This window comes from Schistocerca cancellata, chromosome 6, assembly GCF_023864275.1.
Source record: "Schistocerca cancellata isolate TAMUIC-IGC-003103 chromosome 6, iqSchCanc2.1, whole genome shotgun sequence".
In the NCBI taxonomy this organism is placed as follows: Eukaryota; Metazoa; Arthropoda; class Insecta; order Orthoptera; family Acrididae; genus Schistocerca; species Schistocerca cancellata.
Genome location: NC_064631.1, coordinates 500,492,059 through 500,508,476, shown reverse-complemented (window position 1 = coordinate 500,508,476; position 16,418 = coordinate 500,492,059). Strand labels below are relative to the sequence as shown.

At 36.7% G+C, this 16,418-nt stretch overlaps 1 protein-coding gene across 1 annotated transcript in view; it reads right to left on the bottom strand.

The window, feature by feature from the left end:
* Positions 1-790: 790 nt before the first annotated feature.
* LOC126191552 (protein bicaudal D) overlaps positions 791-16,418 on the bottom strand; it is a 130,563-nt gene continuing 114,935 nt past the window's right edge. The window contains exon 13 of the mRNA XM_049932461.1: positions 791-5,619. Coding sequence (XP_049788418.1) covers positions 5,470-5,619 — 150 coding nt within the window. The 3' untranslated portion in view covers positions 791-5,469. The remainder of the gene's footprint in view (positions 5,620-16,418) is intronic.

Below are 16,418 nucleotides of genomic sequence, written 5' to 3'. Positions count from 1 at the left end.
TTTCAAGAAATGGGAGAACTTTTGGTGCTCCTCTTTCTTTGCAGAATGTTTAAAGATATGATGCCTCTCAATGTATTATCGAATACTAAAACATTGTATTCCATGGTCTGTAAAAATTTTATTACTTGACTGAACCTGGAATGATATAAAAAGCAAATAATTTGTGAGAAAAAATGCTGCCAAATCTGCAACTAATCCTTCTGAAATTTCATTCTGGACAAAACAGAAGCTGGAGAAAAAAATGTACTTCTCTCAGAAGCCACACACTGCTCCAGCAACGAGTATCTAAAAGAAATAAATAAATTTATTGCCATAAACCTACTTCTTAGCATCTATTCAGGAAATCTGAGAGGAAAAACTCAATGCATATATGAACTGTAATGTGATAATGAAAAGGAGGACATAACAGGTAGAAAAATGTTTTATAGTACATTCTCATTTACAGATATCTGTGGGTCTGGTTATTTGTGGAAAGATGTCAATGACATAAATTTCACAAAACTAACATTAGTGCTCTCCAAAGATGCCACATTGTTGAGTATTATAGCCAGTGACTTGGATTTACGAGAAAAAATTATGTAGTACACAACAATAAAATTCTGCAAGATGACAAATGTCTCTTGAATCACAACAATGTTTCATTTTTATGAGCACCATATAATTATGGGAAGAGAGTATGGAAGCATCAAAGTATCTAGTAGAAACATACTGCTTCCTATAAACATTTTATTGCAATTCAGGTGTAATGAAGAAGTGCAGGTAAAAATGAACACAAAAACTTTTTGTTTAATGAAAAGTTTATCTCTATTTTTGATTTCATAATACAATTTCAATAAACTGGCAGGTTTAACCTGATATTGGTCATTTTTTACAACAGATCAATGGACTGTGTGATCTGCTCTAGAGACATTATATAAAAATTAATAAACTGCACAGCAGTTTAACAAAAAGAGAAGACATCAGAACTGTCAAAAGTCTAATGAATTCTGTAGATCTTCTATTGGGCATCTTTATTACACTGCATGTCACAAAAATGAGATAACCAATTGGTGTGTAGAGAAAAATACAAGTCCAATGCCCATGTCCACCTCCTCCCAACAAGAAAATATAATGGAAGTTTTTCACTGAGTTTGAACAATTCTTTTATCTTTCAGTTGGCTTTCAGAAGAAAAATACCATATACATTCTCCCTCTGAGCTACACGTATACTATATATGCATATACTCACATTTTTGAGAAATTTGCTTCCAAAAAGAAGAAAATGATTATTAATATATATATATTTATGGTTAAAACATCAACAATAAAATAACAAAACATTTCTTTTGTACCAAGTACACAGTATTAAAAACATTACAAATAAAATGCACTCATACCACAGTCAATAACAATAAATAATAAGATACAATTTGCTGCCACCATTAATTTTGTGTAAGCTATCTGTTAAATAAACTCCAAAGAAAACAACATTTTTGGAATGGTTTAACAATTCCTGTAACACTATTCTGAAGAATCATTTCCAAAATCAGCTAAAAACTGTGTAGTAATTAATACAGGGTTACTGCACACAATTATGAATCAGTCTTTAAGCACTGCACTTAGCAAGATATGAAATGCTCTTTAAATCCTGCACTTAAACAGTAAAAATTCGATTTAAGTTACAATTATTAGATTCTAAGGTACATTGACTGAATCAAATCACATACGGGTTTGTAATATGGGAAACTACACAATAACCAATACCATCTCTCCTTGTATACATTAGCTTTTCGCCTCAGAGTACAGCAAAAAATTTTAAGTTATTTATAAATTAATAACGAAGTGTACGATATGGATAATTTACACAGAAAATTATAATACAAAAGACAAATACAAACATCGGAATCTTAAAATATTTAATCATTGTTCAATAGCTACCAAGTCATCAAAATGATTACAGAAACGTTCTGCAACTAAATGCTGCACCAAAAGTACTAACATTGTCTCTCATAGCCCCACATGCACCAACACCCTTCCATATGTGCACACTGCACTAACAGGTTCACACACACACACACACACACAAAGAGAGAGAGAGAGAGAGAGAGAGAGAGAGAGAGAGAGAGAGAGAGAGAGAGAGAGAGATGGACAATTTTTTGTAGAGTGTCTATCCTATAAGGGGACGGACTGTACTGTTCCGCATGGCTCGGACATATACAGCACATATTGACTGGCTCTTTGAAAGATGGACTATCGGAACAGAACAGATGGGTAGATAAAGGTCAAAACTCGAAAGACCTTCACAACAATTGTCAAATTTGGCTGCCTCTGCACTATCCTTGTCCTTTTATTCATTGTACAACAGCAATTGGATACACATATGTGCACCATATGCATAAAATACATAAAACACAACCATTCAAGTATATTAAAATGGGAGCCCCAGAGTCAAAATAACTGACATCATAAAATACAATTTCTTCACAACAGTAATTGGTACAAATTTCTTGATAAACACTATACAATATCCGAGCAAAACAGCTGCTTCAAGTACGATTCAGGACTAGTTTTTAATCAGCTTTAAGTCAATTCATTAATTTAATCACAAATGTTATGATAAAACTTACAAATTAACCACATAATGTCTAATAATGATAATAAAAATGACAAAAATACACCCTCAAGGTTCCAAAGAACCAAGTTTTGCTAAACTATTATGCAAGTGAGAAGTATACAGAAACACTCTACCACATCCCACTACAATGAAACTACATTAAAATGCTCAAACATATCAGCTCATCTTACAGTAAACATTGGACATTGTTACATTTTCTAAAGTATAATTTGACAAAAAATACTGCAACATAGTAAGTAAAAGCAGTCAGTTTCACTGACCAATATTTTGCCCCCACCCCCTTCTTTTAATGGCATTAGATAGCAATGACTGCATTAGCCATCTCATACTTTATATTGTATGATTAAGTATCTGCACTATTTCCATGGCAACAAATTAACATTTTCTGCCTAAGTATATTTTGTTTTAAAAAGCATTTTTATGATAGCTTTTCTTTATAATTCTGGCACTGCTTCCTAAGTAGCGACAAACTTTTATCTGGATTAAGACAGTAAACATACAAGCATCATATTAAAATCTGTTCAATTTGCAGGAAAAAATATTAATATAGATCATACCAGCATCATATTTCTGTTGCCTCTATGTATGGCATCCAAATTTTAACCATTTGTTTCAACTTGTTACATATATATTAAATAGCTGATACTGAATTTCTATACTAATCAGTCATTATGGAAACAAATATTATTTCTTATACAGAACATGTTACATTCAGTCCCCCACAAATAATTAAAGGCTACATTACAAATCCATTGTGAGCAGGGAGGGCTGAAGGGGTGAGGGTGTTAATGATATCCCTAAAAAGTCAAAGCATTTGCCCCTGGCACTATAGTTTCACCATAATTTAAAATACAAATGGAATATGGCAACAGACAGAACCTTGCAAATGAGTAGTCCCAAAAAAGGCAATATTTGGATGAAGGAAAAAAATCAGTTAAAAATGGATCAGCACTGTGTCGTTATTTATAGTCTCTTGTTTGGTCTTGTGCATATTTAATGTATGACATGGAAACAAACAAAATCAGCATAAAATCTGGAGGCTTAATAACACTATTAGTTCTAGAATTTAACATGCCATTGATATTGGTATCATTAGAGACAGTATTACACTTCCACGATCTTTTTAAATTCCTATTTGTTTTAGGATAGCTGACTGGATAAAACTCACAAAATGGTTTTTAACAAGATAAATGAAAAGTCTTGAAAAAGAACAACAAAACTGATAAATTTAGTCATAACTGTAGTAACCATACGTCATCCACGTTTGCCCGTTGTTTTAGTTTATAACTGCAGTAATACAAATCCTCCAATGTTTTATAATAATCTGTTATTGATTTTCTCCCGTGTAAAGAGCAACAAGACTGTTATTAATGGCTGCACAAAATATAGTCATCAGTAAGTAACATCATATTACTACCATCAAGAAAGGAATGAATGAGACACATAAGAAAAAAATATTGAAAAATAATAGTCACAGGAACACAGTGATCTATTTTCGAACCATGGGTTTTCTTTATAGGCAATGTACAATTAAAATGAGGATATACTAGCTTTTCAGACATTCTTCCCTATTTTGCTATGTTCTTCCATTTCTAGAACATGCAGAAAAAAATTCTGCAATATATCTTACTATTTTTACGGTTCCGGGGAACTAGCACATTTTACATTGTTACCACAAGTACTGACGCAATAAAACAAATAAAAAGGTAAGACAGCACACAGTATGAGTATTTACAAGGAATGCTCATGTACAATACACTAACAGATTCTATACAAGGATTTCATGATCAACAAATTTATGTATACAACAGCTTCAATATTTACAGCAATTGAATGGAAGGGTACGTTTATTTTGGCATGTTTAGAAACCACCATTGAAAAGAGAGTCCATAACATATTTTCAAAGAAATAAATAATATGGATGAATCAAACAATGGATGAACAGACAAAATGCAAAGCCACTAGAACATGTGCCAAAGTCAGGTTTGGGGAGGGGGGGATATGAGATAGACAGGTAAAGATTCACTGCAACAGCTAGAAAGAATTTGCCTCATATAAAATCACATTATCTTCCAGTTGCTGCAGTTCAATATTATGCTTTAAGGAAACATTTGGTGTCCAAGTGGTTTGTGCAATAAGTTGAGCTGCTTAGCGGAAGCCATGATTAAGACAACCAGCAAGTAAATACATAAATAACTTCATCCATAAAAACAGGAAATTAAGAGGAAAATTCTTATAGTCATGTTTCTTTGAACTATGTACTACCCAAAATCATATCTGCAAGATCCAAATGGTGGTTTGCATATATGGGCATTTTAAAACTGCCCAGGGTAATTCAACGCAAATTGGTATTCTCAATATGAACTTGATGTCAGTTACACCAACTACCTAGGTTTTGCAGACTCATGGTCATGAAATTAGATTGCACTGATGCCTCATCAAATGTTGTACTCCACACAGAAATTTCACTGATGAGTTTAATTCTTCCTATTTATAATGGAAAACCATTACGCCTGGATTCAGAAGATGGTAAGAAGCGTACATGTTGGCTGTCAACTAATTACGAAAACAACTGTTAAATACTTATCAGCTAACTAATATTTAGTACCACAAGAATTCTTGCTGATAACACGTACCACTCTAAAACTGCAATGTTAGCTTATGACATGCCCAGTTCACACTATACAGGAAATATGAGGACACTGCCACAGCCAACGTAAAAGCCACATCCATAGCGATGTTTGTAATCTGGACTGAAATGTGTGTAGAGTTCACCACATGGAAGAGCTCCCAGCAAGTGCAAGGACACAGGTAAAAAGGCGTAGACGACCGCCAAAGCCATGTCGGAGGCGGGGCTAGAAATGGTCTCGACCTCCACTACTTGAGTGTGATCTGCTCCCTGGCTGAGGAAACCTAGGTTTGCTGCCACCTCGGCCCCCACCACCTATGCCTGGAGTTGTATGTGTATGAAGGTGTCTTCGAGCATTTCGCATCTCACGGTCAACCTGAAACATAAATATGTTATACCTTATTGTAGCGTCAGAACAACACATCAATGTTTAGAGGAAATAAAACACAAAAATTTATTAATTTCTCTTATTGACTAAGTATGTTGCTTTCCCGGACCACAGTCTAAATTTTTTGAGAAAATGTACTTCCGAGTTTCATTTCAGTCATTACCACCTCAATAGTATTGTGTATCAAAAATTTTGTTAGTATGTGGAGTACTGCTGTAAGAAGTAATGACTCTGGTAACAACCAATTCACACGTCTTACAAGTTGAGAATACATCTACAGTTGTGTTTTTTCAAAATGTGTTACTGAAACCAAAACAGAGGTTAACGGGCTAGTTTTCTTACTTCTGGAAAGACTTTGACACAGTCCCAGCAGGGGAGGGAGAGGGGGATCAATAGCAGTCCATGCAAGCAACTGCAATAGGACTGAAAACTTCCAAAATACACAACTTGCTGAATGAGTCTCAATGCAAAAACATCATTGGGGTAAAAGTAGCATCAGGTGTACCACAAGAAAATATGACATGCCCCTTACTATAGATGATTTACATGAATGAGTGGCCATAACAATGTCAGCAATTGTTCTCACAGACTGTTTTCAGATTATATAACTGTATAGTGGGAGGTCACCTAATTAGAAATTATTGTAAATTGCAAGAAACCAAGTAAATACTTAATGGTTGGTGCAAAAACTGACATGTGAATGTGATGCAATATGTGTAAATATGTTAAAAGATCTGGTGTAGTTTGCCTGTACAACTTGAAAAACAACTACTGAATTTGATAGAAACTATAAAATATACAGGAGTACATACCTAGAGCAATTTAACAAGGATGACATCACAAATATTCTAGTGGGGAAACAGTAGCCAGACAGATTCACTATAAAAACCCAAATGAAATTTGAATCCTCCATGAACGAAATAAAATGGGAAACTCTTCTACCATTTATTATGAATTACTGCAAATCACTCAGATACACTTATCATGGGCTTAAAGAACACAAGAGGACATGTTGAAAGAAAATCCATGCGGTTTCACATATTTTGTCTAGTAAGCAGCAAAGAGAATCACAGAATACTTTTAAAAAATTCACTGGAATTAGCTCCTAGAATGATGATGTATTTCACATTATGTTTATTCTTTCTTTTCACATGTGGATGTTCCAAGACATATCAGCAAATACATTCTTTCCCACTGCACACATTCATTTATGATGCTCACTATGATAAAATTAAGGGAAATTCAGATATGTAGAAATGTTTATCACCAGCCATTCTTTCCCTCTACCATCTGCAAATGGAATATGTATTGAGGGAGGAGGGAGTGGTGCAAGTTCACTTTTACACGCTATGTTGAAGACAGTATTTTAAGCACACAAAGAGCAAATAAAGGTAGCAGTAAATCCTAAAACTAGAATCAAACTAGTAAGGAGTTTCTCTGAGTAGCATGGGCAATACTATGTATTAATGCAATTTCTTCTTTTGCAGGCAATAATGAACAGTGACATATATTGATGATTTTTATATATTCCTGAAATGGTCAGCTTCAGAGGTGATCTACAATGAGTGGTAACTGATGAAATCTTCACAAGTCAAGATCATTAAAAAAGCATTTTATTGGATGACTAGTTTCGACAGTGCTATGTTGTCATCATTGGAGCTTATGCTTTTGTATTTTTACAACATATCCATACTGAAGTAATTTCTTGTTAAAGAAGTTTAGAAAGAAACAAAGTCACATTCAATATTTACTCCCAAATGAAACAATGAAATTATTCCATTACAACTTGTTCTAGTTTCTGAAAGCAGCAGTGTTGAAAAATAAAATGCTAAACAGAAAAAGTGTATTTGTGCTGTTGTTATCTAAAGTGTCTTTGGTTTGGAAATCAGTGAACTACATAGTCATAAAAACTTTCATACCTCATTCAGAAAAAACTACAGAAAACATAAATAAAATTTGGATACAGCATCGTACTTTTCAATAGTTATTTACTTCCACTTGATAAAAGTTGATGTACAGGGTGTCCATAAAGGAATGTTCCACTTTTGATGGTATAATATAACAGTTTAATTTAGATTACTTACAATGGATCAGACATCAAATTGCAGAAAACTAACTTAGGTTTTCTTACAAACATGCACCTTTAGTTATACAGCACACATCCAACCTAAAATCCAAATCTTCCCAAAAGCCACAAAGGAAAAAATTGCATGGTGTGGGGTAAAAAATTGCATGGTGTGAGGTAAAACATTGCATGGCGTGAGGTCAGGTTAAGGGGGAAGCCAGTGTCGTATTGACCATTATGAGAAACTAAGTGGTCAGGAACTTCAACATTGAACAACATCCATATAAAAAGATGACATTGGGGAGGGGCTCCATCTTGTTGACAAATAAAGTTCTGAGGTTCACATTCTAACTGGGGAAAGAGCCACTCTTGCAACACCCCAGATAAGCCTCATCTATAAGCGAACTTAAAAAAATGTTTAATTTTGGGCAGTCTCTTCAATAATGTACAAGTTCATGAGGAGGTTCGAACATTATGGGTAATTTACCTTCCCATTTAAATGAAAAGTTGCCTCATCACTGAACACCAATGATCAAGGAAGTCATCTCCCTCCTACAACAATTCACTTGCAAAGTTATGACATACACCACAGCTGTCTGGTTTTAAAGCATGTACCAACTGTAACTGGTATGGATACATGTGTAAACATGTTCTTAAAACCTTCCTTGCTGTCAACTTTGGCAACTGAAGTTCTTGACTTGCTTTCTGAACAGACTTTCTTAGGATTACAAAGGCAAGCTGCTCTGACAGGTTAAACTTCCTCTTCAAACACTATTGGTCTCCTCATGCTTTTTCCTTTACACACACATCAAAAATGGTTAAAATGGCTCAAAGCACTATGGGACTTAACATCTGAGGCCATCAGTCCCCCAGACTTAGAACTACATAAACCTAATTAACCTAAGGACATCACACACATCCATGCCCGAGGCAGGATTCGAACCTGCAACCGTAGCAGCCCAGCTGCGTGGTTCTGGACTGCAGTGCCTAGAACCACTCGGCCACAGCGGCAGTCTACACACACATCCAGTCATTTCATACTGATTACACCAACAGCGGATGTTGTTGCCACGAAGGGGATCACAAATAAATTTAATGAAATGTACAATGAACTATAATTACAGAATCACTCTAAGCAAACTGCAGACCAAAAAGCTCCTTGTACTCAGGAGTCACCATTTAGTGTACCTACTGCTGCATGAGGAGAAAAAAAAGCAGTACTTGTGAATGCGCTTATCTAAAACGGTTTGAATTACTCTTGAATAGTGCCCTTGAACCAACCCACTACAATACTTATAGCTGACAAAACTATTAAAATTTATAACTGGGAGACTTTTTTATGGTCACCCTATATTTACATATCAAAATATTGATGATTTATCCAAATATGGCATTGCAAATGAACCAAGAATATTTTATCCAAGGGCATTGGTTACCCCAATTAAATTTCTTAATCAATGGCAGAACCGCGTTTATTGTCAAAAACTAATTTTATATCAGAGCTGTGCTCTTGAATACCAAACACACAGCATTAAGGTAGAGAACTGCACTGCTGCCATATTACACATTTCCCTCAAGCCATGTTTGTTTACATAAAAACCAAAATACTTAAAGCAATACAGTACTTACACAATTACTTCCATTATGGTATATTAATTCAATTTCCTGCTAAAATTTGCTCTCTTAGGTACACAGTATACACAGCAATGTTAAATGCAGTATATTAATGCTTTTCAGAGAAACAAATGTTTTACCGTTTTTGCAGTGTCATTGTCAGCATCACATTTTCGACAGAACTGTTCAGTACCATCCACTGTTTTATTCAGTTGAATGAGCATCTAAATAGCTGCACACATTTTTCATAATGTTCCGCATTCTGATACAATGTGGACAGAAACTGCAATGCTCATGTCACTGTCAAATTTGTCGTCTACGTTGATGAGAACTTTGGAGCTTTGAATGATCTCATAAAAAGGATTATACAGTCACCACAGCTACCATCACCACTCCTGCCGCCGCCGCCGCCGCCGCCGCCACCGCCACCACCACCACCACCACCACCACCAACTGCATAAAGTGACACTGTAGGGCAGTCTAATAAGGCAGAAACTGCTCTGTTTCAATATCTGCTGATTTTTGAGATGCCAATGAATCTGGTACTTCAGCAAATCTTGCAGGGTGAAATCAATTTTCAGTCATCTGTGGGGTCACCAAATTATATGCAAAGGGCAAAATATGTAATCCATATAATAAACTGATAGAGAAATAATCTTTTGATTTGTTTCTGAATAAATATCTTCAAGATCAGTTGCTTCAAATAGTGAAAATTCAAGTTTGTGTGTAATGACGTGATCACATCATTGTAGAATACTTGTATTTAGAGGATGAATATAAACTTCATAGCTTTTAATTTAGAATTTAGGTGTTCCAAATGAATATTAACAATAATTGTGATTTTGCACTTCTTATGTTTATCCTCCCCCCCACGAACCATGGACCTTGCCGTTGGTGGGGAGGCTTGCGTGCCTCAGTGATACAGATAGCCGTACCATAGGTACAACCACAACGGAGGGGTATCTGTTGAGAGGCCAGACAAACGTGTGGTTCCTGAAGAGGGGCAGCAGCCTTTTCAGTAGTTGCAAGGGCAACAGTCTGGATGATTGACTGATCTGGCCTTGTAACACTAACCAAAACGGCCTTGCTGTGCTGGCACTGCGAAAGGCTGAAAGCAAGGGGAAACTACGGCCGTAATTTTTCCCGAGGGCATGCAGCTTTACTGTATGATTAAATGATGATGGCATCCTCTTGAGTAAAATATTCCGGAGGTAAAATAGTCCCCCATTCGGATCTCCGGGCGGGGACTACTCAAGAGGATGTCGTTATCAGGAGAAAGAAAACTGGCGTTCTACGGATCGGAGCGTGGAATGTCAGATCCCTTAATCGGGCAGGTAGGTTAGAAAATTTGAAAAGGGAAATGGATAGGTTAAAGTTAGATATAGTGGGAATTAGTGAAGTTCGGTGGCAGGAGGAACAAGACTTCTGGTCAGGTGACTACAGGGTTATAAACACAAACTCAAATAGGGGTAATGCAGGAGTAGCTTTAATAATGAATAGGAAAATAGGAATGCGGGTAAGCTACTACAAACAGCATAGTGAACGCATTATTGTGGCCAAGATAGATACGAAGCCCACACCTACTACAGTAGTACAAGTTTATATGCCAACTAGCTCTGCAGATGACGAAGAAATTGAAGAAATGTATGATGAAATAAAAGAAATTATTCAGATAGTGAAGGGAGACGAAAATTTAATAGTCATAGGTGACTGGAATTCGAGTGTGGGAAAAGGGAGAGAAGGAAACGTAGTAGGTGAATATGGATTGGGGCTAAGAAATGAAAGAGGAAGCCGCCTGGTAGAATTTTGCACAGAGCACAACTTAATCATAGCTAACAGTTGGTTTAAGAATCATGATAGAAGGTTGTATACATGGAAGAACCCTGGAGATACTAAAAGGTATCAGATAGATTATATAATGGTAAGACAGAGATTTAGGAACCAGGTTTTAAATTGTAAGACATTTCCAGGGGCAGATGTGGACTCTGACCACAATCTATTGGTTATGACCTGTAGATTAAAACTGAAGAAACTGCAAAAAGGTGGGAATTTAAGGAGATGGGACCTGGATAAACTGAAAGAACCAGAGGTTGTAGAGAGTTTCAGGGAGAGCATAAGGGAACAATTGACAGGAATGGGGGAAAGAAATACAGTAGAAGAAGAATGGGTAGCTTTGAGGGATGAAGTAGTGAAGGCAGCAGAGGATCAAGTAGGTAAAAAGATGAGGGCTAGTAGAAATCCTTGGGTTACAGAAGAAATATTGAATTTAATTGATGAAAGGAGAAAATATAAAAATGCAGTAAATGAAGCAAACAAAAAGAAATACAAACGTCTCAAAAATGAGATCGACAGGAAGTGCAAAATGGCTAAGCAGGGATGGCTAGAGGACAAATGTAAGGATGTAGAGGCTTATCTCACTAGAGGTAAGATAGATACTGCCTACAGGAAAATTAATGAGACCTTTGGAGATAAGAGAACCACTTGTATGAACATCAAGAGCTCAGATGGAAACCCAGTTCTAAGCAAAGAAGGGAAAGCAGAAAGGTGGAAGGAGTATATAGAGGGTCTATACAAGGGCAGTGCACTTGAGGACAATATTATGGAAATGGAAGAGGATGTAGATGAAGATGAAATGGGAGATATGATACTGCGTGAAGAGTTTGACAGAGCACTCAAAGACCTGAGTCGAAACAAGGCCCCCGGAGTAGATAACATTCCATTGGAACTACTGATGGCCTTGGGAGAGCCAGTCCTGACAAAACTCTACCATCTGGTGAGCAAGATGTATGAAACAGGCGAAATACCCTCAGACTTAAAGAAGAATATAATAATTCCAATCCCAAAGAAAGCAGCTGTGGACAGATGTGAGAATTACCGAACAATCAGTTTAATAAGCCACAGCTGCAAAATACTAACACGAATTCTTTACAGACGAATGGAAAAACTAGTAGAAGCTGACCTCGGGGAAGATCAGTTTGGATTCTGTAGAAATATTGGAACACGTTAGGCAATACTGACCTTACGACTTATCTTAGAAGAAAGATTAAGGAAAGGCAAACCTACGTTTCTAGCATTTGTAGACTTAGAGAAAGCTTTTGACAATGTTGAATGGAATACTCTCTTTCAAATTCTAAAGGTGGCAGTGGTAAAATACAGGGAGCGAAAGGCCATCTACAATTTGTACAGAAACCAGATGGCAGTTATAAGAGTCGAGGGACATGAAAGGGAAGCAGTGGTTGGGAAGGGAGTAAGACAGGGTTGTAGCCTCTCCCCGATGTTATTCAATCTGTATATTGAGCAAGCAGTAAAGGAAACAAAAGAAAAATTCGGAGTAGGTATTAAAATCCATGGAGAAGAAATAAAAACTTTGAGGTTCGCCGATGCATTGTAATTCTGTCAGACAGCTAAGGACTTGGAAGAGCAGTTGAACAGAATGGACAGTGTCTTGAAGGGAGGATATAAGATGAACATCAACAAAAGCAAAACGAGGATAATGGATTGTACCGTATTTACTCGAATCTAAGCCGCACTTTTTTTCCAGTTTTCGTAATCCAAAGAACCGCCTGCGGCTTAGAATCGAGTGCAAAGCAAGCGGAAGTTATGAAAAATGTTGGTACGTGCCGCCACAACTAACTTCTGCCGTCGAATATATGTAGTGCTACAAATACTGGCGCCAAAACCTCTGCGTCAGTAAATAAATTAAAAAAAAAAAAGTTGAAGACGAGCTTTTTTTCTCCGCCGCGAGTTTCGACCACTGCATTTTCATACATTATCCAAAGAAGTAAATACAAATTCCGTATTGTTCATCTTCGAATGTAGCACAATTTCAGTGTACTACGAAAATCTGACTGGCAAGACTGTTTGGTATGTTTGTCAATATGGCCAACTCTACGTTCTGAATTTTTTCCTATCTGTGAGAAGAGATGGTTGCTAATAGGAACCTGATGAAATATGAATCACATACAGTATTCTCTTCATCATAAGAATAATACGAATATAAACATTTTGCCATGTATTCTTTCGTGTTTGCTGCTATCTCATTTAAATCCTGTCTGCCTAATAAACTACGAAACTAGAGTGAGACAACAGCAAACGCGGAAGAATATACGTATCGTGTCATGTTTAATTTGTATTATTCTTACAGTCAGAAATGAAGCACGGCAAGTGACTAGATTTTTAAATCTAAGATGACTCTAATTTCTGTGCAGAATTTGATGTAATAAAGAAGCGGACGCAAAGATTTTCAAACGGAGAAAAATTTTCGCCTAACTCTCGTTCAGAACATGTTCTATCATACGCAGTCTATTATTTGATTCTTGTTGATCATTATCAAAGAAAGCAGCAGTCTAAGTAACAACAAATATCAGTCTCTTGAATCGATTCAAAACAGACGAAGCACGTGAAAAAGGAAGGGTACCCGTATAAATACGGACGGAGCGCCTGACGCATAGCAATGGCTACGTGGTAAAGCTTAACTGCTAAGCTTACGACGCGAACCAAACTACTGTAGCTGTATCGTCATTCATTCGACCTAAATTGTGTCTCATATTACAATGGACCAACTTCGTTTCGATTTGGAGGTGCGGCCTAAAACTTTTCTCTCCCCTTGAATTTCGAGTCTCAAATTTCAGGTGCGGCTTAGATTCGGGATTTTTTTTTTTTTCCTTTATTTCGAGTCTCATTTTTCAGGTGCGGCTTAGATTCGAGTGCGGCTTAGATTCGAGTAAATACGGTAGTCGAATTAAGTCAGGTGATGTTGAGGGTATTAGATTAGGAAATGAGACACTTAAAGTAGTAAAGGAGTTTTGCTATTTGGGGAGCCAAATAACTGATGATGGTCGAAGTAGAGAGGATATAAAATGTAGACTGGCAATGGCAAGGAAAGCGTTTCTGAAGAAGAGAAATTTGTTAACATCGAATACAGATTTAAGTGTCAGGAAGTCATTTCTGAAAGTATTTGTATGGAGTGTAGCCATGTATGGAAGCGAAACATGGACGGTAAATAGTTTGGACAAGAAGAGAATAGAAGCTTTCGAAATGTGGTGCTACAGAAGAATGCTGAAGATTAGATGGGTAGATCACATAACTAATGAGGAAGTATTGAATAGGATTGGGGAGAAGAGAAGTTTGTGGCGCAACTTGACCAGAAGAAGGGATCGGTTGGTAGGACATGTTCTGAGGCATCAAGGGATCACCAATTTAGTATTGGAGGGCAGCGTGGAGGGTAAAAATCGTAGGGGGAGACCAAGAGATGAATACACTAAGCAGTTTCAGAAAGATGTAGGTTGCAGTAGGTACTGGGAGATGAGAAGCTTGCACAGGATAGAGTAGCATGGAGAGCTGCATCAAACCAGTCTCAGGACTGAAGACCACAACAACAACATGTTTATCCTAGCTGAAAATCCATATAGTGAACATAGCAGCCACCATTCATGCTATTTTATGCACTGTCTCTGCAAATGGTATTTTATTACATTTTTGAACCATCGTGGTTTTTAAATTATTCCAACAACAAATAATGATAACTGCCTGATCCCTCCAAATTACATGCTATCAGTAGTGCAATTCTTTCCTTAGAGAAGTTCTCTTCTGAACATGGTTGTCACTTAAACCATAGTTTCATGAGTAAAATAAGCAATTTCATTGGTGCCGGAGAAATCTTTTGTCTTAGATTTTTAAGTACTAAAGGCAGTGTGGACTAATTAACAGTATGTATGTGAGTTTAAACAGTATTAATAATTTTGAGCTAGCTAGCAGCTTTTGTAGGAGTAAGAAATCTTGTGGAAGCTCCTGCATTCTTGTTGACTCTCCAGTAATTTGTAAAGCAGGAGAAAATTTCAATTATTTAAATGACGAGAGTGTGTTTGAGAAGTGCTCTATAGAGTTAAGTGTTCTGAATACAGCGATTACAGTAATTTATAGAATTACTGGTTGTGCTGTAACAAAAGTGTTCTTAGCTATGAAAAAAGTTGTGATTACAGCAAACTTCAACTTAAATGTGTTAATTGAAAGCAGTGACTCAAAAAACAGAAATCTGACAACATTTTAAACTTTTCTGAAGGTATTAGAGAATACAGCAGGTCAGTGACCTGCATTGATAATATTATTATGAACTACCAGTTTGAAAATGAAAATAAGCACTACTTAGGTCTAGGTACTTTGGAACATGCAGCTATGTTAACTGTATTCCCAAAAGAAGATCAATTAAACCCTCCAGAAATGTACATAAAAATGAATTTCAGTAAAAATAATATGGATTTATTCTGCAGTAAACTAAGTATTGTAAGCTGTTCTGTAGATAGTTACAGTTAAAGTGCCATACACTACGACAAATTCTTAAATTAAAAAAAAAATATATTTAATAATAAATATTTTCCTTCTAGATCTTTGCAAAAGAAAGTAACAAGTAAACTAAACCAGATTATACAAGGAATAAAAATGTGTAGTGGCAGAAAGGGAGAACTGCACAATGAGTTAAAATCAAACGGAAATTCTGATCTTGACAATGTTATGAAAAGGTTAGATTGCTACTCACCAAACACAGGAGATGTTGAGTCACAGACAGGCACAACAAACAGACTGCTATACATGTGAGCTTTTGACCAAGAGGTCTTATTCTAAAGTAGAAACATACACAAACAACTCACACACATGACAACTGTCTCTGGCCACTGATGTTGGACTGCAAACAACTGCACCTGATGGGAGAAGCAATCTGGGTGGTGCAGTTAAGGAGGAGGCTGGGGCAGGGCAGGGGAGGGGAGGGATAATAGGGTAGAAGTGGGGGATGCTGTAATCTTTGTATGTTAGAGGACGTCAGGGACATGGTGGGGTAGGATAGGGCTGCTACTAGGTGCAGTCAGGTGGTCTGAGAAAGAGTGGAGGGTGAAAGGGGAGTGGAAAGGAGGGCAAAAGAAATTTTTGGAATAAAAGACTGTGTAGTGCTGGAGTGGGAGCATGGAAGGGGATAGGTGGATGAAGGAAAAGAATGAAAGAAGGTTGAGACCAGGGGGGATTACACAAACATAGGATATATGGCAGTGAGAGTTCCTAACTGTGCAAACCAGAAAAGCTGCCTTAGGTAGGAAGGATCCAGAGGGCAAACATT